Below are 26,640 nucleotides of genomic sequence, written 5' to 3'. Positions count from 1 at the left end.
AGAATGCCAAGAATGTGCAAAGCTGTCATCAAGGCAAAGGGTGGCTATTTGAAGAATCTGAAATATAAAATATATTTTGATTTGTTTAACACTTTGTTGGTTACTACATGATTCCATATGTGTTATTTCATAGTTATGATGTCTTCACTATTATTCTACAATCTAAAAAAAATAGTAAAAATAAAGAAAAACCCTTGAATGAGTAGATGTGTCCAAACTTTTGACTGGTAGTGTAGGCTACATGTATTAATGTTACTTTCCAACAATATGTTGATGATGACGCTTACATACACTTGACAATGCTGAATGCGACGCATGCGTTGGTGGGAGGGATTAACCACCAAGTAGGTAGGGCAAGTGGCTCAAGGACTGCACAATTTCATCTACTCCAGTTCATTTCAGTCTCTCTCTCTGCACATTACACATTCTGGACAAGAGGACCTTCAGTCTCTCTGGCAGTTGTCATAAAATAAAATAGTTTAATATATGAGACAGCAGAGCGAGTTGAAATCCAACGAGGTCGTTTTGGAGTCGAATGAGTCCATGGACCAACAGGATTTTAGCGAGATGTCTGGTTATTCTATTAACGACGTCATATACTCCGAATGTTCCGCAATGGAGCAAATCAACACTTTTATGAAAAACGTTCAGGTGTTGCTGGATGCAGCAAATTACATTGAGAACAATGAAAAGAACAACGGAAGTAAGTAATGTAGTCTATTCTGGTGATTTCAGACGCAGACTCGCCAAGGCAGACAACAATGCAATGGACCGAAATGGCGACAAAAGACGCCTAAACGAGAGGCAACCGTAATCATGAGGCAATTTGTGAATAATATTTAAACCTATTATGCCAATGCAAATTGGTTTAAATGAATGCGAGAGCATATAGCCTACAAATAACAATACATGGTCAAAAACAAACCCGTGACATCGAATTATGGTCTCACCCGCTATGGCATTTTCCATGAACGGTAGCAGTATTTAAATGGCTATTAAAGTGCGCATTTTCCAATTGGATGAGACTTGTCTATGACCATGAATTCCTTTCCTTAGAGACAGTCTAAACTAAACAGCTTAATGGTATCCATGAAGGCATGCCTGTGTGCGTAAAATAGACTGTCTTCCTTTGAGCACGCCGAATTACTTATTAAAATATTTAGGCTACATAATTGGCTAGTCAATTTATCAAATTCTCACTCACCTTATTTTTTAAACCTAGCCTACTCAACATTTCGCATAGGGTTTCCTTAAACTTTTGTCTGTGGATGCCTGCAGGCCGAAGAAAAGCAAATCATTCCTAGGCGGCCTGTTTATCTCAGACCAAAGCCAACTGGCAAATCAACCCTTAACAAATGTTAATTTTGTTTGAGAGAACTCTGCATATTGTGCAGAAGCTGAATAGAGAAACCCTATAATTCCAGCCCTATAATGTATTTATTCCTGTCAGTTGCGCTTCCTCTCTAGCCACATGGAGCAAAATGTACCGTTTTGATTGGACTTAACACATGTTCCCATCTAGCGAGTCATTGCAGATATCCAATCAAACACAGGTTTAACTTTGACGTCGCATTCCGATTTGAAAAGTGTCTCTGGGATTTGTAGGCTTATGGACACTTTAGTCTTCAAAATGCATCTTAATGCATACTGTAATAGCCTACGATGTGATATTACATCATTACTTAATTAATGAATAGGCCTATGTCTTGAAGAAATAGTTCGTTGGTATTTTTCAATAAACCATGTACAAAATATAGATTTATGAAAAATGTATGCACTCACTAACTGTAAGTCGCTATGGATAAGAGCCTCTGCTAAATGACTAAAATGTAAATGTTTAGGCCTACGTGCTTTGTAGCACGAACACTAGGTTGCTGCCAGTGATGTATATAAACCCTGGATTGCTGACAATGCTATGTATTTGCAATGGAGTCTTTGAAGCCACAAGTCGGCCATATTGGAACTCCCCAGTAGGAGCAGGCCTCCATAGGAATTAATGGAATTCTACAGTATTTCATTTAAACGTTTCAAGGACAAAATTACATGTATTTAAGTATTCTTTGTTGTTGTAGTGGGGACAGTAACATTAGTTATCTCAAATAATTATACTTTATGTTTAGCTCACATAAGATAATTTAGAAGTATGATTAAAGGTGTCTGTAGTATAATAAATGTGTCAAAAACGAATGTAGACATTAATAAATGCATTTCTATAGCTTCCAAAATATGTTTAGGCTATGCTGACATGCCTGGGACCCAAACTGATGACGTTTGATGAGTGGAGATGAACAGATTCGGTTCACTCAGTTGTCCTGATGAGCCCTCCCATCTAGCTAGTTTATGCTTGTGGCTAGGAACTTCAGCTAGAATGTTTAACTTGTCTGCCAAAGTTAGGACAGTGTTCAGAATCATTCCGTTTTTACCAGAGTGATTATTATTATTATTATACAGAAATGTTAGATGTTAATGCCATAACTTTGTACATTTTCAGTGAAAATCATTACAATAAATCTTCTTTAGTTGTCACCTTGGCCTGATATTGGCTGCACTATCTAGCTGCTTCCCTCTCCTTACTGCGGCAAGCGGGAGCAAAGGACCCTGTGTCCCGTGTTGTCTTGCCGGCTTTCAGCGCAAACTCTCCCCTGCATCACAGTGACATCCAGATGGTAACAACCAATATTACAAATAATTTCTCGTGTAGGCTGCTATTCTACTCGAAATAAAATCAAGTGGAATGGAACAAATTAGAGATAGTGACCAAATCCAGATTACCAAGTTCAACTAGCTCCATGTTGCTATTGCCAGCTAGCCAGTATAAACTAGCTGGGCCTGGGAAGGGCCATCAGAACGACTGCCTGAACCAAATCCATTCGTCTCCACACTCGACTCTCAGCTGCGTGACATACAATACGTCATCAATTTGGGCACCAGGCGTGTAGCCTCTCCCCAATGGTGGGGGAGTGCCAAGATGGAGGAACAGTGGCTTCAAGACAGCGCCCCCTTTTAGTTATCTAGTGTGTATATACAGTTGCTTGCGAAAGTATTCAACCCACTTGGCATTTTTCCTATTTTGTTGCCTTACAACCTGGAACTAAAAGGGATTTTTTGGGGGGTTTGTATCATTTGATTTACACAACATGCATACCACCTTGAAGATGCTAAATATGTTTTATTGTGAAACAAACAAGAAATAAGACAGAAAAACAGAACTTGAGCGTGCATAACTATTCACCCCCCCAAAGTCATTACTTTGTAGAGCCACCTTTTGCAGCAATTACAGCTGCAAGTCTCTTGGGGTATGTCTCTATAAGCTTGGCACATCTAGCCACTGGGATTTTTGCCCATTCTTCAAGGCAAAACTGCTCCAGCTCCTTCAAGTTGGATGGGTTCCACTGGTGTACAGCAATCTTTAAGTCATACCACAGATTCTCAATTGGATTGAGGTTTGGGCTTTGACTAGGCATTCCAAGACATTTAAATGTTTCCCCTTAAACCACTCAAGTGTTGCTTTAGCAGTATGCTTAGGGTCATTGTCCTGCTGGAAGGTGAACCTCCGTACCAGTCTCAAATCTCTGGAAGACTGAAACAGGTTTCCTTCAAGAATTTCCCTGTATTTAGCGCTATCCATCATTCCTTCAAGTCTGATAATTTTTTTATAACCCAACCCTGATCTGTACTTCTCCACAACTTTGTCCGTGACCTGTTTGGAGAGCTCCTTTGTCTTCATGGTGCCGCTTGCTTTGTGGTGCCCCTTGCTTAGTGGTGTTGCAGACTCTGGGGCCTTTCAGAACAGGTGTATATATACTGAGATCATGTGACACTTAGATTGCACACAGGTGGACTTTATTTAACTAATTATGTGACTTCTGAAGGTAATTGGTTGTACCAGATCTTATTTAGGGGCTTCATAGCAAAGGGGGTGAATACATATGCACGCACCACTTTTCCGTTATTTATTTTGTATACTTTTTTGAAACAAGTTATTTCTTTCACTTCACCAATTTGGACTATTTTGTGTATGTCCATTACATGAAATCCAAATAAAAATCCATTTAATTACAGGTTGTAATGCAACAAAATAGGAAAAACGCCAAGGGGGCTGAATACTTTTGCAAGGCACTGTATAAATCATTGGTTGCTACCCAAACAAAATAACCTTGATGGAATCTATCCCAAAATGCATTGCGGGTGGCTTTAAAAACTCTTCTCATGTCAGCTGTTGAGAAGGTAAACGACAGTGTTGGGTCAAGCTATAGGCATATATATATATATTTAATATATTACAATAATCAACAGTATATGACTACAGTTTGCCACATAAAAAAATTATTGAAAGCTGCAGCATATCTAGAGAGGAGGGAGTGGGGTATGTGACATGTTGTCTATGCATTCCCTGTTGTCTTGGGACTTTAAGCTATAGCTTGATGTCACAAATGTTACAGAACAAAACACTACCGTGAAAGTAAGTAATATCAAAAAGTATTTGTCTGACAGAAATGACAGAATTTATAATGTGTTACATAAATACACTGAGTATACCAAACATTAGGTACACCTTCCTAATATTGAGTTGACCCCACCTCCCACCCCCCAGCCCTCAGAACAGCCTCAATTCGTCAGGGCATGGACTCTACAAGGTGTCGAAAGTGTTCCACAGGGATGCTGGCCCATGTTGACTCCAATGCTTTCCACAGTTGTGTCGAGTTGGCTGAATGTCCTTTGGGTGGTGGACTATTCTTAATACACACGGGAAACTGTTGAGCGTGAAAAACCCAGCAGCGTTTCAGTTCTAGACACAAACCGGTGTGCCTGGCACCTACTACCATACCCCGTTCAAAGGCACATCAATCTTTTGTCTTGCCCATTCAACCTCTGAATTGCACACATACACAGTCCATGTCGCAGTTGTCTCAAGGCTTAAAAATCCTTCTTTAACCTGTCTCCTCCCCTTCATCTACACTGACTAAAGTGGGTTTAACAAGTGACATCCATAATGGGTCATGGAAAGAGCAGGTGTTCTTAATGTTTTGTATACTTAGTGTATATTTCATCACCAGAATGTGAACATGGATATGCCTCAACATACCCTGCAACTCAGAGCACGCATCATCAGAGACAACGGAAATTCAAGAATAAGAAAATCGACAATATTCACAACAGGTAAATTAATCTTGTCATAATTATTTATAACTGTTATTACAAATACCCATGTTGTTACAGTTACATGATAACATTTATTTTATCCCTTCATTATTGGAATTGGCTCCAACATCAGTCAAATGTGGAAGAAAACCAGTGCAACTAGACAGAAACTATCAAACCAGTTTTTTTTTGTCTCTCTTGCTAACATATATTGTCTTTTGATTTATGTCTATAACCTGTCCATTTTGTTTTACATCCAGGTCCGCACATAATGAGCTGGAAAAAAACAGGTGAGTCAGAAGGGGTTGTGACTGTCATTCTGTGTTAGAGGCCATTGCGAGTATTTCCATTGACAGTTAATGGTTATTATTGATCAATTGAAGATCTCTGTAAGTACTGAATTTGCATTAATGTACCATTTTCTTCTCTACTCCGTTCCCCAACCAACTGTGATTTGCTCACGCAACTGTGTACCATGGGGTAAAACACTTGAGTTACAAGAAAAGGAATTAGTCAAAGAGATATAAGCCTAATATATCTTATGGTGCATAATGTGTCCTGGTGCATATTAAACATCATATCCACAAAATCATTCAACTGTGTAGACCGATACATGGTTTGATGTAAGTAATGTGGCAAATAGCTATTTCTAGGGACTTTATCTCTAGAGCAAGCTGTCTTTTCAAAATGGAACTTCAAGCTGAAAATCCAAAATACTCTGGAGGCTGCTTTTATTTTGCATATCCTGGTGCTATGCTAAATATATTGACCCACAATTTTTAATTGTAATACTGGCTTATTTATTATTTATTATTTCACGGCTGGACTTCAAACAACACTTATTTTATCAACACCTTCACAATTTCAAGCTTGTTTGTACAGTGCTGGTCATTAGCATGCTAGCATCCTGGTGGTAGCATAATGCATTGAATAAAGATGTCTGTTTTGCAAGACAAATTAGGGCGTGTAGTCCAGTACAGGTTTTTGGAAGACAACCATAGGTTTCCACAGTTGGAACTGGAACTGCTTGTTTTAGACAGTGTGCCTCCCTCCACGTAAACTAAGCATTTCTGTGCATTGAAAATCAGCTTATCGCACAGGACCTGATCTTTGTTTCCAATGAGAAGCACGTCAGGGCACGGTTCCCAAAATACAGTGACAAGTGCTAATCTGTAGAGAGCAGCCAGTGTGGGAATCATTGTAGATCACAGAAGAGCGAAGGGCCAGGCATCTGGATGATAAAAACGTGATCTCAAATGGACTCTTTGAACTACAAAGGGTTGGTCATCATTAGCGAGACAGGAGTTGACATCCCCACTTTACCTACATTTCAATACATTTGATCGTAAGGACAATGCCCTTCCAAATCGAGACACTAGGATGTTCAGTTCTTATGTTGAAAAGACCTGGCCTTAAAACGAGATTGTCTGTCTGCCTGTCAGTTCATAGCTCTGGGCACAGACTATGTATTCCATCTAAGTAATGGATTAGCCTGTCTATCCAACAACATGGGAAAAACATATAAAGGGTCTGCTTTTGTAGTTAATGTCATTACTAATAACCAGCTCAATGTCTAATTTGTCCAAAAATATTAATTTATTCATCCATGGATGTGGAGGGGATGGGAATAGGGCCTCATCAAGGAATTTATTTATGTAGAAAATCAATCATGTCACTCAACTCTAGGAATTGCATCTGGATGTAGAGAGACTGTTCCTATTATTGGTTTCACTAAAGATTAGTCCTCTATTGTTTCTTCCCCCTCTCAGACGAGCACATCTCCGCCTGTGTTTGGAGAGGTTAAAGATGTTGATCCCACTGGGACCAGACTGCAGTCGGCACACTACCCTGGGGTTGCTTAACAAGGCCAAGGGTCACATTAAGGTATGGTAGTCAACAATGCCACAATGGTGGTGTCATGGGGACCATGGTGTCATGGGATCTGGTGAATGGTTAAATTGAAGCCCCTAGCCTATGGATAGAGAAGCTGTGTGCTCCCATGACTTGCCATAGCACTGCAGCACACAAACACAATGTGATCTACTTTCTCAGCCTGCAAATCACTTGCTACTCCTGACTACACACTTCTGGGCCTGACTCAAGCAAATCCAACGAAAATGGGGATATACCTTTAATGGGTCTAACTGATTGATCAAACATGATTGGTTAGAAAGGTTTTCCCCCTATTTTATCTAGTTGTAGTCTGGACAGGGCCAGCTCCAGCGAGAGAAAAATGTACGTTTTAAAGTTAATCACCTGCAATTGTACACATTTTGCAATGGGGCAGTGTGAAAACTTTGCAATTTTATACAAAATGACATGCAATTCTAGTCATTTTACTATGGGACATTTTTGCAGTTTTACAGCAATTCTAAATATTCTGTAATGACTTATGCCATATGATATATGATATGCCATATGATATTTGAGTGAGAATGACTAACAAAATCAATGGGGGCCCCCTGGAGGTCAGGGCTCCTGGGCACGTGCCCTGCATGCCCGGTCGGTATTCGGCCATGATAGATAGCTGGCTAGACTAACTACCAATCTAAAAGTTGTTAGCTGACATGCCTAATTGAGTGACTGTCAGTGACTGACATAGCCTACTGTAACAAGAGAAAAACTGCTGATGTACAACCAAATTTCAAAATTGCACCTGGTGTATTTTACTATTCTTACTCTCAATAGTAATTTCAGACCCCAACAGAGTTCCTAAATATATATATATACAGTGCATTTGGAAAGTATTCAGACCCCTTGCCTTGTTCCACAATTTTTTACATTACAGCTTTATTCTAAAATTAATTAAATAAATAAAAATCCTCATCAATCTACACACAATACCCCATAATGACAAAGCGAAAACAGGTTTTTAGACATTTGAGCAAAAACAGAAATACCTTATTTACATAACTATTCAGACCATTTGCTATGAGACTCGAAATTGAGCTCAGGTGCATCCTGTTTCCATTGATCATCCTTGAGATTTGTTTCTACAACTTGATTGGAGTCCACCTGTGGTAAATTCAATTGATTGGACATGATTTGGAAAGGCACACCTGTCTATATAAAGGTCCCACTGTTGACAGTGCATGTCAGAGCAAAAACCAAGTAATGAGGTCAAAGGAATTGTCCATAGAGCTCCGAGACAGGATTGTGTCGAGGCACAGGTCTGGGGAAGGGTACCAAAATATTCTGCAGCATTGAAGGTCCCCAAGAACACAGTGGCCTCTATCACTCCTAAATGGAAGAAGTTTGGAACCACCAAGACTCTTCGTAGAGCTGGCCTCCTGGCCAAACTGAGCAATTGGGGGAGAAGGGCCCTGGTCAGGGAGGTGACCAAGAACCTGATGGTCACTCTGACAGAGCTCCAGAGTTCCTCTGTGGAGATGGGAGAACCTTCCATAAGGACAACCATCTATGCAGCACTCCACTAATCAGGCCTTAATGGTAGAGTGGCCAGACGGAAGCCACTCCTCAGTAAAAGGCACATGACAGCCCGCTTGGAGTTTGCCAAAAGGCACCTAAAGACTTTTAGACCATGAATAACAAGATTCTCTGGTCTGATGAAACCAAGATTGAACTCTTTCGCCTGAATGCCAAGTGTCATGTCTGGAGGAAACCTGGCACCATCCCTACGGTGAAGCATGGTGGTGGCAGCATCATGCTGTGAGGATATTTTTCAGCAGCAGGGACTGGGAGACTAGCCAGGATCGAGGGAAATATGAACAGAGCAAAGTACAGAGAGATCCTTGATGAAAACTTGCTCCAGAGCGCTCAGGACCTCAGACTGGGGCGAAGGTTCACCTTCCAACAGGACAACGACCCTAAGCACACACACAGCCAAGACAACGCAGGAGTGGCTTCGGGACAAGTCTCTGAATGTCCTTGAGTGGCCAGCCAGAGCCCGGACTTGAACCCGATCGAACATCTCTGGAGAGACCTGAAAATAGCTGTACAGTGACGCTCCCCATCCAACCTGACAGAGCTTGAGACGATCTGCAGAGAAGAATGGGAGAAACCCCAAATACAGGTGTGCCAAGCTTGTAGTGTCATACCCAAGAAGACTCGAGGCTGTAATCGCAGCAAAAGGTGCTTCAACAAAGAACTGAGTAAGTGGTCTGACTACTTATGTTAACATTTTACATTTTAGTCATTTAGCAGACGCTCTTATCCTTATACCTTATTTTTTATTTTTTCATAATGTGATATTATTTCTAAAAACCTGTTTTTGCGTTGTCATTATGAGGTATTGTGAGTAGATTGATGAGTAACAAAAACTATTAATTTTAGAATAAGGCTGTAACATAACAGAATGTGTAAAAAGTCAACGGGTCTGAATACCTTCCGAATACTTATGCCTGCAACCTGCCCTGAGTCTGGAGAACCTATTTGTCTCCCTCTTGTGAACTCTGAAAAAGCCTTTCTAATTGATCTGAGAAATGTTTGGCACATTGCTGTATTTCAGAATTAAAATACAAAGTGAAAGGAAGTGTGGCTTGTATGTTCAGCCTTAACCAACACAGCTGTTTCCTTTGTTTTCCTCCAAGCAGCAAATCCAGGTCTACAATTGGCCATCATACAAAAATGTCAGGAATTACTTTGCCACTACAGCCGTTTGGATCTGTTGGTATTTTTAGCGAATGATGAATTCACATATGATTATTCAGGCTCAGAAGAACACAACACACAGTTTGTAACTCAATCTTGAATGGGCAGAATGTGTTGTTGCAAGAGTAGAGTAAAATGAAAATAAAAACATTATTCGATTTAAAATATGTTTGTAAATGGCAGCTGTTTAAGATTTCATAATTTGTCCAGGAATACAATATGTGAATGGGTGTACTGTGAGATAGAGGGCTGTGTCATTGTATATGCAGATGTCTGAGGAAATTGTATAAATAGCTGCTCTTTAGCCTACGCCATTTATATGCTATTATTATTCATAAAATACTAAGGGTTATCCACACATTAGGTTGATTAACTCTTTCTCCTCTCTGTATGTTTGTAGAAACTAGAGGACATGGACCGGAGGAGTCAGCACCAGCTGGAAAGCCTGGAGCGAGAGCAGAGGCACCTGCAGAGGCAGCTGGCCCACCTGCAGACCCCTGTAGGCGGCGAGAGGGACAGGGTCCGTATGGACAGCGTAGGTTCCCCTTTGGCCTCCGAACACTCTGACTCGGACCAAGGTGAGCCAACCATTCCACAGAGCTTAGTTAGTCCCATAGAGATAGAAGGCACAGAATAATCTGAAACATAACCAAAACAAACAGCAAATGCATCCAACACATTTGTAGTCACAAGCTTGATGTAGTCATTGTGTGCCATGAATATGGGACCAAATACTTAACTTTTTACTACTTTAATACACACAGGTGAATTTGTACCAATACTTTTGGTCCCCAATAATGGGGGTACTATGTACAAAGTGTTGTAATTTCTAAACAGCTCACCCGATATGGATGTAAATACCCTAAAATTAATGCTGACAGTCTGCACTTTAACCTCAGTCACTGGAGTACAGTGCCAAAACAAAACAGTCACTGTCCCAATACTTTTGGAGCTCACTGTATTTCGGCTGACAGTGGCAGTGTTATATTATACTAAGAGACGGTTTAGTTCAGTTCCATTTCAAACCACTCAATGGAATGTACATGTGTTAGTCTCGAATGTAGCATTAGTTGTCATTCAATACATTTAGCTGATTACTAATAAGTGTGGGAGGATCATTATTAAATATTTTCCTCACTCCAATTTCTGTAGAAGAGATCGAGGTTGACGTGGAAAGCACTGAGTTCTCCCATGGAGAGTTGGACAGTATCAGCACGAGTGGCTGCAGTGACTTGGATGACCACAACAGTCGGCAGAGCCTGGCCAGCGACGAGGGCTACTCCACATGCAGTCTAAAACTGGCCTTTTCCTCCTAAGAACCATCCTGAAGCTCCTCATCCACACCTGCAGTTCCTCATCCACACCTGCAGTTCCTCATCCACACCTGCAGTCTAAACTGGGCTTCTAAGAACCAGTCTAAAACTCCACCTGCAGTCTATAACTGGTCCTCTACTACGAACCAGCCTGAAGTTCAACTCCTCATGCAGTCTAAATCTGGACTCACCTCCTAAGAACCAGCCTAAATCTCAAGCACCTGCAGTCAACTGGTCCTTTCTTCTGATAAACTAGTTAAACTCCTCCTGAAGTCTAAAACTGGACCTCTCATCTTAAGAATCTTAAAATCAACCACCTGCAGTCTAAACAAAGAACCAGCTAAAAGCTAATCCCCACCTACAGTTTGAAAGGACAGATCTTACCTCAACTGTAAAATCTTGACACTGATGTGGGCGACGGCACCTAGTCTGTTACCCGTCTCCTCCTAAAACCAGCACAAAAACCGCATAAAGCCAGCCAGAAGCTCACCAGTGACAAGGGCAACTTTTTCCCCCACTTTGAAAACCCCTAGCAGATGACCCTCTGGGAAGAAACAATTATTGTCAATCACCAAGCAAGTTACTAGGGCTTCTATATCTCCAATCTAAACCGTTTTTCTTATACAGTACCCACAGCATCCATAGCCCACAGTTATACCCCAAGTCTTTCACAAGCCACCAATGTTATTCCTACCTAATTTGAATATGATTGAGAAATGTATTTATTTCCCCAATATTTATCATGCTGTACTGTGTCTTGGTCACACTTGAATTATGAAATGAATGGAAAATATGATTTGGATGTTTGGACAACTGTAAAGTCAGGTTTTATGTAAGTCTGTTGTGGTTTTGAACTGAGCATTGACAAGTTCTCAGACAAAAGCTAGTGCAATGGTACACGACACGCTAAATGTATCACCCAGTGGTCTGTTGTGAGATGATTGACATTCATCCCCGGTGAGATTTCTAAATAAATATTGTTTGTATACATTAGGCAGCTATAATGAGCTATACCGCACTTCCCAAGGGCCAAGCACAATTCTGAAGCAATAACTTATTGCCAGTTATGTCAACTCTTTTAAGTTGGCTGTTTTAGGCACAACATTTTGTCCATCCAACACCAAATTGAACTTGCTTGTTTTGTATGCAACTTCAATAGCTTCATTAATTACAAATAGTAATCAATATTAAGATAATGTTTGGAACAAAAGTAATGGCGCATGTGTATTGAATGTAGCTTTCCATTTTTTCATCATGGGCTTTGGATTGACCAGTTTTGAGAGCTCATGTCTTTGTATTGATGAACACATGGCAGAATTTAATGTGAGTTTTGAATTTTTACTTAGTAACTTATGTTCCATTCCAACGTTACAACCCTGACGCTGTATTTTCTGAATATTGATCTACAAAAATCACACTTTCCCCTTATTGCACTGCAAGACTATTCCACTAACCAAATTGGAAATGTCATCTTATGACCATACCCATATTTTTGTGGTACAACTAAATAGATCATCACCACCAACTGTGTCTTAACATGGCTAAATTGACTCTTGCACAGGTTTCTTAGTTCCAAGTCTTTATTCAATGTCAGTGTTGGGTAATTTGTAAAATGCACTATGAAAAAGACTTGATCTAAGAAAGTGTCTCTTAACACCACTGCGCTAAAATCAGCCATCAAAGGTGACTTTTACAAAGAACATGTTGCTGGTCCCCTGCTACCATTTTGTGTGTTTCCTGGTAGTGGTCCCTTGAAACTTGATCAATAAACCTCTACCACCCCATGTACCTATACAGTGTCCAGTTGTTATTTGTTATTGGTGTGTCCAAAGCTATAAGAAATTAAATATACACTATTCATGACTGAAATCATGTATTTTCTATGCAATACATTTCCTTCTGCAGATTGTACACTTCTGCGCTAGCACCAGACAGACGCAATCTCGCAATAAATCACAATAAACATAGGCGAATACACAACTCATCCCTGATTTTAATTGAGAAAAAAATAAGCTTACATCGCCAGCAGTGACATAAGGTCATTGATGTACATCATGGAAACAAAGATGGTACAAAATACATTACTGTCATCTGGAGGAACTGTTAAACATTCAGTACCAATATGGAAACTTATTCAGAATTTCAGGGCAAACTGAGAGGAACATCTTACCTCAACAAAAATGACAATTTGTTTTACTGTAAATGTACAAAACTGAGATGCTTTAAAAATAGTCGTATTACCACTAAAGAGTAAAAAGTAAAAATGTCTATAATGTTATAGTCCAGTTCACCCTGAAAAAGCTATAATAAATGTGTAACATTGAAACATGCACATATTATAGTTTTTGCCTTTGTTGCATTCAGAAAGATACAGCAACCCAGACTAATTTCACCACAATCTAAACACTTGAGTACACTTATTTGTGCTGCTTCATTACAGGGGTAATTTATTTTATTAAGAATTCTGCTGTTCTATATGACATACCGGTAAGAACAATATTCCAATGAGCCAACCAATGGTGAGTAAGCAATTAGTTTCAAAGCTCCTTTACTTGGGTAATCTAAACCATATAAACACAATGGTAAGCACTGATCCTCCTACTATACAATGGGATACTTTAACACCAAGAGAACATGTTTGGTCACTGTGGCATGAGATGCCTGACGTTATATTTGGATGTGTCGTGATATGTGGTCATGGGTTTGTCTGCAATGCCACATGTTCCTACACCCACCTTTCCGTTTACGCTCTCAGGCGATGCAAATATACTCCTCTTCACCTGCAACACACAACGGAAATCTCAGTAAGAGTATTTGTGATGGTACCTCTCCTGCAACAAAGCAATGGCTGAAAATGTGCCAAAAACATTAAATGTTACTTAGTTTAAGGCTAGAAGCGCAGAGACCGTCATTTTGACTTCACATGAAATTCAAATTGTAATAGCTTTACCATTTTTTAAATCATCCATCCTTACATTTTCCTAACTAAGTCTATTTAACACACTGACGTTGTTAGAATTTCTATTTCACAAACAGAGTTTTCGTGTTATAAGCAGTTTGGGGAGGAAATGTAATCTCCCCCTTCACCCCCCCTTAAAATATGCTATTCTGTTCTTTTGAAATATATTTTCTTAGGGTCATAATGTTTCTTAAGACCTACCAAAATGAAACAATGATTGATTTCTTTGTGATGGATTTAACACTGAATTGTGGTGTTTTTGGTGTGTTTTAGTTTTTACGTATAGCCTACAGTAACAAACTAATGAAAATGCTATTGTATTTTTTGAAGAACCTTTTTTTCCAGATTCTAAAATGTTACCCAAGACTTTCATAAACACAACCAAATGATTATTTTTTGCAATAGCATATATGAAATGTATTTATTCGACTGTTAGAATGTTGAGGTCAAAAATGACGGGGCCCGGCTTTTCTAGTGTTAAGATGTGTGTGTAAAGTAGATGAACATGTGTTACCTGTCCTTTCTTGTTCTTGTTGTAGGCCTTGTTGTTGAAACTTTGCCACTTGGATTTCTGGTCTTCTCGCTCCTGTTCCAGCTCCTTCATCCTCAGCACCTTCTTCTGGGCCTTCTTCTTCTTGTACTCCCTTTGGTCTGCTATCTGCTCTTTCCTGTCATGGCACGCACACACAAAGTTATAATTCTTTTCGCAACAGCATCATGGAAACGTGGAAAACTCCTGACACTACACAGGACATATTTAACATAAGCGTTGACTCTCCTACCTTGACTTGGGTTTCCCGTCCTCCTCAGAATGCTTGCCCTCCTCAGCAGGTTTGAGGTTCTGCAGTGGCACCACCTCTGCGTTCCCGTAGCCGAAGAAGGTAATGGCCGCCGTTCCGTTCTCGCCGTCTATCTCCTCAATCTCAGCCTCATACACCCTGTCAAAGAATCACGGCTGTAAGCAGGTGAGTACGAGCCACAGACTCAAGCCCTACTACACAATATTGTGAAGAAATACAGTTGTGTGTTTCTGTTATTGTTCTTATTCAGGACCTAGGCTCTTCATTAAAAATATCTCACAACAGCTTTGTCATGTCTATCACTGCTTCATTGAACAAATCAATTACAACAGTGTAGGTCAAATGATAAGCCAAGACCATAGTGTGCAAGCAAGATGAACAAAGATGACCTTCCCACTTAGCAGCATTGTAAAATTGGTCATGTATCAGTTGATTATTTTACACTGAACAAAACTATAAATGCAACATGTAAAGTGTTGGTCCCATCTTTCATTTTTTGTGCCGGGAACAATAAAAGGCCACTCTAAAATGTGTAGTTTTGTCACAATGCCACAGATGTCTAAAGTTTTGAGGGAGCGTGCAATTGGCATTCTGACTGTGCAGGAATGTTGCCAGAGAATTGAATGTTCATTTCTCTACCATAAGCTGCCTCCGTCGTTTTAGAGAATTTGCCAGTACGTCCAACCGGCCTCACAACCGCAGACCACGTTAATGGCATCCTGTGGGCGAGCGGTTTGCTGATGTCAACGTTGTGAACGGAGTGCCCCATGGTGGCGGTGGGGTTATGGTATGGGCAGGCATAAGCTACAGACAACTAACACAATTTAATTTTTTCAATGGCAATTTGAACGCACAGAGATGCCGTGACGGCCATTGTCGTGCCATTCATCCGCCCCCACCACCTCATGTTTCAGCATGATAATGCACTGCCCTATGTCGCTAGGACCTGTACACAATTCCTGGAAGCTGAAAATGTCCCAGTTCTTCCATGGCCTGCATATTCACCAGACACGTCACCCATTGAGCATGTTTGGGATGCTCTGGATCGACGTGTACGACAGCGTGTTCCAGTTCCCGCCAATATCCAGCAACTTCACACAGCCATTGAAGAGTGGGACAACATTCCACAGGCCACAGTCAACAGCCTGATCAATTCTATGCGAAGGAGATGTGTCACGCTGCATGAGGCAAATGGTGGTCACACCAGATATTGACCGGTTCTGATCCACGCCCCTACCTTTTTTTGAAGGCATATGGGACCAATAGATGCATATCTGTATTCCCAGTCATGTGATATCCATAGATTAGGAACTAATGAATTCATTTCAATTGACTGATTTCCTTATATGAACGGTAACTCAGTAAAATCTTTGAAATTGTTGCATGTTGCGTTTATATTTTTGTTTAGTGTTGGTTAAATATTGACTGCGGAACTTCTGGTGACACTCACTGTCCATCCTGACTCCACACAGTCATACATCTGTCCCCAACGCGCCAGCTGTGTTTCAGGGGGGCTGCATCGGAGCTGTTGGCACTAGCAGTACCTTCAGAGGGCTGCGATGTCAGGAGGTCTTTTGTCAAGTCTATGACTTCCTGTGAAGGATACATAACATTGAGGTCATTTCGTTCCTAGATAATAATCACATTTGAAGACAGAGACACTAAGAAACATACTGAAACTCATAAAAACCAAAAAATCTAATGGCTAACACTGATGGCATGTTTCTAGTTACCGATAAGTCTTTCTGTAATTTGAGAAGGTCTTCATTCTCAGGATCGGTTGATAAGGCGGCTTCCACTTGTTGTAACTGTGCTTTGTAGCTGGCCAACTGTTTCAACAAATCCTCTGACATCTGATAATTGACAATGAAAGGGTGGGATACAACAGAGTAAAATTACACTTGAAACAAAGTAAGAATAGCAAATAAACACATAGCCCAACAACTCAGCGAGGATGGCAAGGCATTGGAAAGACTTGCAAGGCGGAGCAAGGCTACTATTTAAATGTGTTATTATTTTGGTCTTTGCATAGTTTAATTCTTTTTGGTGATGTTATATACAATTCAGCTTTTAGCTGTGAATGTGTAACATGGTCGATTTTTTTTTTAAGAGGACCACAATTGTGTTATCCTATAAAAAAAAGTATGCATTGTATCCACATTTGTGGTTGTATTGTGTTTTTAAAGTGTCAAATAAAATCAATAAATACACTACTTTGTTAGTGTTGCTAGCTACTTACACAAAAACAACAAATACTATTGTCACTGGTTACCACAGCCACAAAGTCAAAATGGGCTATATCGTAAAGATTCATGAAAACATTTTTTTTTGCTTTTTGGTCTTAATTTTAGGGTAGGCTAGCCGTTCCTTATCTTTTATATCGATGACAAATAATTTTTAAAATACAAAAGGTTACATTTATATACACCTTTATAGGGTTCCCACATGGTCATATTTCCTAGGGTTAGGCGAACTGAATATTGGACTAAAGGAGCCTAACGTTAACTTTACTCCTTAGTCTAAGGATCTTACATGTTCTGTGAAAGTGACATTTGGCTCTGGATTCGATTCTCAATTACAGTACAGGTCTAGAAACAGAAATCACTACTTTCATATCACAAAAAAAGTATTTTCCAAATACAAAATACACATTTACTCTACACCGTTTTAACACAGTTGAAGCTGACAACGCCATTGTAGCATCTGTCTCCCGTTTACACACAGGTGTTCGGAGACGCAGATAGCCAATTAGCACACGTAGTCCACTCCGTCTTCCATCTGTTTTCATAAACAAGCGCTGTAACATGGAAATATGGCCGCGTGGGAACCCTAAACCCATAAAAGGTGTGCATCAATTTAACGTTTTATTTTTCTTTCTCGCCGATATGAAAGATACTCCTTATGCTTCCAAAACAGTATCGCAAGCTATGCGTGTTCATGTTCAGACCGAGCGTGGCTGCTCTTAACAAACCTCCCCCTATAGAAGACGGCTTTGTCCAATGTCAATGACACTTGTGTGTAGTGTAATGTAATGGCACGGAGTCATGATCAAGGGATATGGTTGGGGATAAGGGTTAGATTTAAAATCAGATTTTTAGGAGAGATTGTGAGGTTTTAGCCATAATGACTTTGTTGCGGTGGTAAATTTGGACGACCAACAAATACCAATTAAGTTATCTAGCTACAAAGCTAACTAGTAGGCTTAGCTAACGTTAGCTAGTTACATTTCGGTGTTAGGGGGAGGTTAACACATGTTCAACACTCGGTTCTAAGGTAACTAGTTAGTTATCGACCTATTTATTTCCATACTCTGATAGGTATCAAATCTAGCTATCGACTTTCAAATTAATTTCAAATAGGCATCGCTAGCTAGAATGTTAGCTACCGCTAGATAGCTAACGTTATAGTAGCTAGGCCATCATCACAACACAGCGACCGCTGGCAGCAATGAACATTTTGCCACGAAAAAAAAAACGATTTCAAAACGATTAAATGTTAATTAATAATCTTACCTTCCCGTATTTGCTTAAACTAAATAAATACTCAGGATATTCAGATTTTACTTAAATTGTTTCTAATAAATCGTAGACAACAACAAAACAGTTCCTTTCCTCCTCAGCAAATTCTACCGGAAATGTCGATTCTTGATGTAACATCTTCTTCTCGCGATACTACAGTCTCCTAAAGTGTCATATAGCGCTTTGTCAGCAGATGGGGCTTTATCCCAATAATTTCTGTCCATGGTGCTTAAATGAACAATTGGTCTTTGATTCGACTCACTAACGAATTAACTGTAAAAGGTCAACTCTGACTGTAAATCTTATTCTATAATATTCTTCTTGAATAAGAGCCATTAAGTTGTCTTCACCATGCCATGTAAAGTTGAACCCCCCCGCTCCAATTAGTCTATTAAACTATAATTTACTATTTGCATCGGTTACCTTAGGCTATTTGCTGTCATTAACATTTTTATCAATATCTAATTTGGCTCATTAATAAACAGTAGACGTAGTCACAAAGTACAAAATATATATGTATATTCGGAATGACAAGATCTTTTGTCAATGTTCAGTTTGGAAAGCGGCAATAAAACTCATCTGTAGCTGCGATAGTAGTTGGACCCCGCCCATTATTCCCACTGAAATATACTGACCAGGGAGCGGAGGCTCAAAACCATATATAAAGCAGCAATCCCATCCCCTGCCACATAAAGATCTGTTTCACCAACTACTGTTTCAGTGGGCAGAGAAATATCATCCTGCGCAGATGTTATTCTGTGCACAACGTTGGGCCATTTGACGTTTTTGAAGGATAACGATTGACCACTTTTTTTCCTGAATATGTAAATGGTAAAGCTGAGTTTTTGGATGCTGGAAAACAAAGGGAGTAAAACTACAGCTGTTTAAGGAGTATTTTCTCTTTTACCTGGTTATTGCTTTTGTGATGAAAGAAATGAAAGAAAAAAAAAACGAACTCACTGTAAGTCGCTCTGGATAAGAGCGTCTGCTAAATGACTAAAATGTAAAATGTGATCAACTAACTAACATTGAGATGATTTGTATGTTAGATTGTTCATATGACATTATTTTCCCCAGTGGGAAAAAATGAAGGCTACTTCATCATGGGATGCTTCATTAACAAATGTGTCATAATAGTGGATCAGTTGTGGCTCTTCGAACAAGGACTCTTCTTATATGGACACACGCTTCATCCTTATGGGTTGTGATAACTTGACCAACAGCAACGGGACTTTGCCTGCTAGGCTCCCTTACACTGTGCAGACTTCTGTGCCTCTGACAATACTGGTGGGTATCCTTATTCTACTCACAGTGTTCGGCAATGTCCTAGTGGTCATCACTGTGTTCACCAGCCGGGCCCTAAGAGCCCCTCAGAACTTGTTTTTGGTGTCCTTAGCATGTGCAGACATTCTAGTGGCCACTCTGGTGATGCCCTTTTCTCTGGCTAATGAACTGATGGGATATTGGTACTTTGGTCAAGTGTGGTGTGAGATCTACCTGGCCCTGGATGTTCTGTTCTGCACCTCATCCATCACACATCTGTGTGCCATAAGTCTGGACAGATACTGGTCGGTCACTCAAGCCATTAAGTACAACTCGAAAAGGACACCACGCAGGATCAAATGTATAGTGTTATTCGTGTGGGTGCTGGCTGCCATTATATCATTCCCACCTCTCATTTCAATGGAGAAGGAAGGGGCCAAAGAGGAGGGTCCCACATGTAAGATCAATGAGGAGAAGTGGTACATCATATTCTCCAGCACCGCCTCATTCTTCGCCCCCTGTGTGATCATGATTCTGGTGTACATTCGAATTTACCAGGTTGCCAAGAAGAGAACCAGGGCCCCTCCGGGTGAGAGGAGAAGGGAAAACGATAATCCAGATAAAAGTCAGTATGGCTTAGTTCAGCAGGACCCTTTGGAGAGAGGGAACAAAGAAAGAGGGAGAGGTGGAGTAGAGGAGGGCGAGGAGGTCAATGGACTAAATGTGGAGGAAGAGTGCTCCTCGTCTGATGGGAATGAGAACCAGTGCTCCATCAAAATGAAACGGAGCAAGGGAAATACCAAAGTGAGTCAGGTGAAACCAGGAGACCCATCTCCTAAAGGTGATGATGCACAGCAGTGTGTGAAAGTGAGCCGATGGAAAGGAAGGCAGAACAGAGAGAAGCGCTTCACCTTTGTTCTGGCTGTGGTCATGGGAGTGTTTGTTGTCTGCTGGTTCCCCTTCTTCTTCACGTACACACTCACCGCCATATGTGACTCTTGCTGTGTCCCTGAGACATTGTTCAATTTCTTCTTCTGGTTCGGATACTGCAATAGCTCACTGAATCCAGTCATATACACTATATTCAACAATGACTTCAGGAGGTCTTTCAAAAATATCCTTTGCAAAAGGGATCGACGAGGGCTATGAATAAGCTTTTTTTGGACTAGCTACTGTTTCCTGTTGGAGTCTTATGGAAAGAAAATGTACCTATTGGGAAAGACTTGTTCCACATTCAGTTCTGTCCCACTGAGCACACACTGGTTGAATCAATGTTGTTTCCATGTCATTTCAATGAAATTACGATGAACCAATTTTGAATAGATGTTAAATTGACGGTTGTGCCCAGTGGGGTGTGCTTAAAGTAAATGGAAAAACTGCAAGTAAATTGTGATCAATTTTGTAATGCATCTGTTACTGTTTTTATGTGTGTGTCAATGTACAATAGTTTTGAGTTCATTACAATCTTTAATCCCACTACATACATTTAGATGTATTTGACTTTAAAACTAATGAATGCAATGTGGTTTATTAATTAATGCATGTTGTGAGGGAGCTGGCAAATATCTCCATTGATCTTGCTTAATAAAAATAAATTTAAAAAATGATGTTTTTATTGTCAGATACAGCGGATAGGTGCAGTGAAATGTGTTGTTTTACAGGGTCAGCAATAGTAGTATGGTGCCCCTGGAGCAAAATATTTTTCACCCTGTAGGCTCAGGTATTCAAACTAGCAACATTTAACTTACTGGCCCAACACTCTAACCACTAGGCTACCTGCTGCCCATAACATAATGCTTAATGTTAATACCTAGGCTATAATTCTGTCATGCATAATATCAGGGAGCATATGCATGTATTATGAATAAACATATTTAAACATGTCTTCCCTGAATATTACAGTATTCCCTGAATATTACAGTAAGTTCTATCAGTATACATTCATTGTGGTACCAATTGAGGTTGAGGGGTATGATTGTTGTACATTAAGTAAATGTTCCAGAAAACCAATACTATATAACTCAAAACACTACCCTCTAAAAGTTTTCATTGTATTCTACCTATTGAATAAGGACAATGTTTCAACCTTCATGTTCCATATTGCACAGAGGCACAGACCCAGAGGAGCTAACAGAAAGAGATCCCTGGTTTCCCACTGGGCAAGACAGACTGAATCATCCTACTGCAGACATCCCTACCAGTATAATTTGATTTTCTCTGTCTTTATCAGTAGCGAGAGGAAACACCATGCCAATAATCCACCCACAATCAACTGATTTTATGGTGCATACTAAATACAGTATATTATTTATATGATCTTTCACTCACAGCCTGCAAATAGGCATGATGCACACAAAAGACGAAAAGGTTATCACTTTTTTCAGTAAAACATATCAGTACATTAAAGGAAAAGTTCACCCAAAAACTATCTTTTGGTATTTGTTTCATTAGTCCATTGTTGACAGTCTCAAAATGTTTTGCTTGTCACCGATCAAGTTTTCAAGATACAGTGAGGGAAAAAAGTATTTGATCCCCTGCTGATTTTGTACGTTTGCCCACTGACAAAGAAATAATCAGTCTATAATTGTAATGGTAGGTTTATTTGAACAGTGAGAGACAGAATAACAACAAAAAAATCCAGAAAAACGCATGTAAAAAATGTTATAAATTGATTTGCATTTTAATTAGGGAAATAAGTATTTGACACCTCTGCAAAACATGACTTAGTACTTGGTGGCAAAACCCTTGTTGGCAATCACAGAGGTCAGACGTTTATTGTAGTTGGCCACCAGGTTTGCACACATCTCAGGAGGGATTTTGTCCCACTCCTCTTTAAAGATCTTCTCCAAGTCATTAAGGTTTCGAGGCTGACGTTTGGCAACTCGAACCTTCAGCTCCCTCCACAGATTTTCTATGGGATTAAGGTCTGGAGACTGGCTAGGCCACTCCAGGACCTTAATGTGCTTCTTCTTGAGCCACTCCTTTGTTGCCTTGGCCGTGTGTTTTGGGTCATTGTCATGCTGGAATACCCATCCACAACCCATTTTCAATGCCCTGGCTGACGGAAGGAGGTTCTAACCCAAGATTTGACGGTACATGGCCCCGTCCATCGTCCCTTTGATGCGGTGAAGTTGTCCTGTCCCATTAGCAGAAAAACACCCCCAAAGCATAATGTTTCCACCTCCATGTTTGACGGTGGGGATGGTGTTCTTGTGGTCATAGGCAGCATTCCTCCTCCTCCAAACACGGCGAGTTGAGTTGATGCCAAAGAGCTCCATTTTGGTCTCATCTGACCACAACACTTCTCACCCAGTTCTCCTCTGAATCATTCAGATGTTCATTGGCAAACTTCAGACCAGCATGTATATGTGCTTTCTTGAGCATGGGGACCTTGCGGGCTCTGCAGGATTTCAGTCCTTCACGGCGTAGGGTGTTACCAATTGTTTTCTTGGTGACTATGGTCCCAGCTGCCTTGAGATCATTGACAAGATCCTTCCGTGTAGTTCTGGGCTGATTCCTCACCGTTCTCATCATCATTGCAACTCCACGAGGTGAGATCTTGCATGGAGCCACAGGCCGAGGGAGATTGACAGTTCTTTTGTGTTGCTTGGCGATGGTCTTGTAGCCTTGTGTAGGTCTACAATCTTGTCCCTGACATCCTTGGAGAGCTCTTTGGTCTTGGCCATGGTTGAGAGTTTGGAATCTGATTGCTTGATTGCTTCTGTGGACAGGTGTCTTTTATACAGGTAACAAGCTGAGATTAGGAGCACTCCCTTTAAGAGTGTGCTCCTAATCTCAGCTCGTTACCTGTATAAAAGACACCTGGGAGCCAGAAATCTTTCTGATTGAGAGGGGGTCAAATACTTATTTCCCTCATTAAAATGCAAATCAATTTATAACATTTTTGACATGCGTTTTTCTGGATTTTTATTGTTGTTATTCTGTCTCTCACTGTTCAAATAAACCTACCATTAAAATTATAGACTGATCATTTATTTGTCAGTGGGCAAACGTACAAAATCAGCAGGGGATCAAATACTTTTTTCCCTCACTGTATATAACTTTCAAAATACAAAAATCATCCCATATGACGCATTTTGCGTCATATGATGCATAATGCATCATATGGGAATAATTTCTGTATTTTGAAAGTTACATATCTTCAAAACGTGATTGCTGACAAGCAAAACATTTTGGGACTATGTCAACAAAGGACTAATGAAACAAATAACCAAATATTGTTTTTGGGTGGAATTTTATTTTCCTTTAAGCGATGGGTGTTGGATTTCTGCCATCAGAGATAATTAAATTATGTTAGTGATGCAGACATGAGTCACTGCAACCCCTGTTGATGATCCATAGCAAAATGAACTATATTGCTCATTAATCATAATATGTATAGACAGGTTAGCTAACAAAGTCACGAAATCGATGCGCTCGCTTCAATGGAGCAGAAGGCCGTGTGTGGTTGTGATTCTGGATAGCCAGATAGCTAGCAAGAATGACCAGAAGCTGCCATGTGGGGAATCGTAAGTGACTCTTTCAGCTAGTTTTTATCTTGTTCTTGATACCATGTCTTGTTTTGAGGTGTTTTGACTGATGTCATGTCTATAATAATGCTAATATAGCAAAATATTCGCTAGCCAACTAACCAACAACTGTAACGATGTATTTGAGAGACAACAGGTGCTCATTGTGCAAATGTATTTATGTTTTCAATAAACATTGGAGACGAAATATAGTTTACATGTTGTCAACAATCTAAGCCAACCCAGTCTGTTTTGCCCCATAGTTTCGCACGCATCGGTTTTGTTGCTAAACAACCAACCTGTCTATGCAGTTGTCTTCACTTACCTCTCTCTGGGGCCTTGCATTTATTTTGAAACCACCATTTCAGACAACTTGAATAAACACAAATAGAGGAATTCTATTGCCTTATCAATGTGACTGAAAGACAACACGGTTTTCCATACTATATACAGTGCATTTGGAAAGTATTCAGACCCCTTGACTTTTTCCACATTTTGTTACGTTATAGCCTTATTCTGAAATTGATTAAATTGATTTTTTCCCTCATCAATCTACACACAATACCCCATAATGACAAAGCAAAAAATGGTTTTAAGAAAAAAACGGAAATACTTTATTTACATAAGTAAGACCCTTTGCTATGAGACTCGAAATTGAGCTCAGGTGCATCCTGTTTCAATTAATCATCCTTGAGATGTTTCTACAACTTGATTGGAGTCCACCTGTGGTAAATTCAAGTGATTGGACATTATTTGGAAAGGCACACACCTGTCTATATAAAGGTCCCACAGTTGACAGTGCATGTCAGAGCAAAAACCAAGCCATGAGGTTGAAGGAATTGTCCGTAGAGCGCCGAGACAGGATTGTGTCGAGGCACAGATCTGGGGAAGGGTACCAAAACATTTCTGCAGCATTGAAGGTCCCCAAGGACACAGTGGACTCCATCATTCTTAAATGGAAGAAGTTTGGAACCACCAAGTCTCTTCCTAGAGCTGGCCGCCCGGCCAAACTGAGCAATAGGGGGAGAAAGGCCTTGGTCAGGGAGGTGACCAAGAATCCGATGGTCACTCTGACAGAGCTCCAGAGTTCCTCTGTGGAGATGGGAGAACCTTCCAGAAGGACAACCATCTCTGCAGCACTCCACCAATCAGGCCTTTATGGTAGAGTGGCCAGACGGAAGCCACTCCTCAGTAAAAGGCACATGACAGCCCTCATGGAGTTTGCCAAAAGGCACCTAAAGGACTCTCAAACCATGAGAAACAAGATTCTCTGGTCTGATGAAACCAAGATTGAACTATTTGGCCTGAATGCCAAGTGTCACGTCTGGAGGAAACCTGGCACCATCCCTACGGTGAAGCGTGGTGGTGGCAGCATCATGCTGTGGGAATGTTTTTTAGCGGCAGGAACTGGGAGACCAGTCAGGATCGAGGGAAAGATGAACAGAGCAAAGTACAGAGAGATCCTTGATGAAAACCTGAGCGCTCAGGACCTCAGACTTGGGCAAAGGTTCACCTTCCAACAGGACAATGACCAAAAGCACACAGCCAAGACAACGCAGGAGTGGCTTCAGCACAAGTCTCTGAATGTTCTTGAGTGGCCCAGCCAGAGCCCAGACTTGAACCCGATCGAACATTTCTGGAGAGACCTGAAAATAGCTGTGCAGTGACGCTCCCCATCCAACCTGACACAGCTTGAGAGGATCTGCAGAGAAGAATGGGAGAAACTCCTCAAATTCAGGTGTACCAAGCTTGTAGCGTCATACCCAAGAAGACTTGAGGCTGTAATCGCTGCCAAAGGTGCTTCAACAAAGTATTGAGTAAAGGGTCTGAATACTTATGTAAATGTGATATTTCAGTTTTTTGTTTTTAATATATTTGCAACAATTTCTAAAAACCTGTTTTTGCTTTGTCATTATGGGGTATTGTGTGTAGATCGATGAGGAAAATGTTTTATTAAATCAATTTTAGAATAAAGGCTGTAACGTAATAAAATGTGGAAAAAAAGTCTGAATACTTTCTGAATGCACTGTAGTTAGTAATTGTTCTGTTTATGTTATCACATAAGTAAGGATTATGCAACATGCTGTGGAACTCTCCTTTAATTAATCACACACCATATTTTGTGTTATGTCCTTCCTTAGCTCATCGGACTAGAAATGGTCTCCATAAGGAATAAATATTTGTATAAAAGCTTATTTGAGAACAACATTTTATGAACATGAGCAGGGGAACATAGCACTGAAATCAATACAAAATGGCAGAGAATCTAGAACATGAACATTACATTAAGCCCTACTCAGGAGGGGAATTGGAACATGATAAGTGTATTCCGAGGAGCCAAGATCTCCTTGTGTTTCATCATCTGCTCACAATTGGGTGATGAAACTTTTGATCAAAACAAATTGCATTGCCTTCAAAGAGCCCCCTCCCTCCAAACTACCAATGAGAACAAGGCAATCAAATGAGAGGGAAATTATGCCTACAAGGTCATGGCTGGCAAAACAA

At 40.3% G+C, this 26,640-nt stretch overlaps 3 protein-coding genes across 4 annotated transcripts; 2 read left to right on the top strand and 1 right to left on the bottom strand.

Annotated features, from left to right (window-relative positions):
* The first annotated feature begins 371 nt into the window (after nucleotides 1–371).
* Nucleotides 372–12,858, top strand: LOC121553768 (max-interacting protein 1). 2 transcript variants are annotated; one of them, XM_041867146.2, is made up of 6 exons: nucleotides 372–703; nucleotides 5,058–5,160; nucleotides 5,403–5,432; nucleotides 6,912–7,026; nucleotides 10,154–10,331; nucleotides 10,906–12,858. In XM_041867146.2, exons 1-6 carry the CDS (start codon nucleotides 487–489, stop codon nucleotides 11,067–11,069), a joined length of 807 nt encoding a protein of 268 aa, XP_041723080.1. In that variant the 5' UTR covers nucleotides 372–486; the 3' UTR covers nucleotides 11,070–12,858. The 2 variants fall into 2 exon arrangements, with proteins under 2 accessions (XP_041723080.1, XP_041723082.1); XM_041867148.2 differs by lacking the exon at nucleotides 372–703 and adding an exon at nucleotides 4,114–4,366.
* Nucleotides 12,859–13,041: 183 nt separating this feature from the next.
* On the bottom strand, nucleotides 13,042–18,465 carry LOC121553769 (survival of motor neuron-related-splicing factor 30). Its single transcript, XM_041867149.1, has 6 exons — nucleotides 18,338–18,465; nucleotides 16,559–16,678; nucleotides 16,276–16,418; nucleotides 14,808–14,963; nucleotides 14,540–14,693; nucleotides 13,042–13,846 (listed from the first exon to the last, which is right to left on the bottom strand). The coding sequence occupies exons 2-6, from the start codon at nucleotides 16,676–16,678 to the stop codon at nucleotides 13,709–13,711; spliced, it is 711 nt and encodes a 236-aa protein (XP_041723083.1). The 5' UTR covers nucleotides 18,338–18,465; the 3' UTR covers nucleotides 13,042–13,708.
* Nucleotides 18,466–19,061: 596 nt separating this feature from the next.
* LOC121553767 (alpha-2A adrenergic receptor-like) lies at nucleotides 19,062–21,160 on the top strand. Its single transcript, XM_041867145.1, has one exon. The coding sequence runs from the start codon at nucleotides 19,520–19,522 to the stop codon at nucleotides 20,753–20,755; it is 1,236 nt and encodes a 411-aa protein (XP_041723079.1). The 5' UTR covers nucleotides 19,062–19,519; the 3' UTR covers nucleotides 20,756–21,160.
* Nucleotides 21,161–26,640: the final 5,480 nt, after the last annotated feature.

The sequence above is a fragment of the Coregonus clupeaformis genome, chromosome 37, assembly GCF_020615455.1.
Source record: "Coregonus clupeaformis isolate EN_2021a chromosome 37, ASM2061545v1, whole genome shotgun sequence".
NCBI lineage: Eukaryota > Metazoa > Chordata > Actinopteri > Salmoniformes > Salmonidae > Coregonus > Coregonus clupeaformis.
Note: the sequence above shows the minus strand (reverse complement) of the source record. Positions and strands in the feature narration are given on the sequence as shown.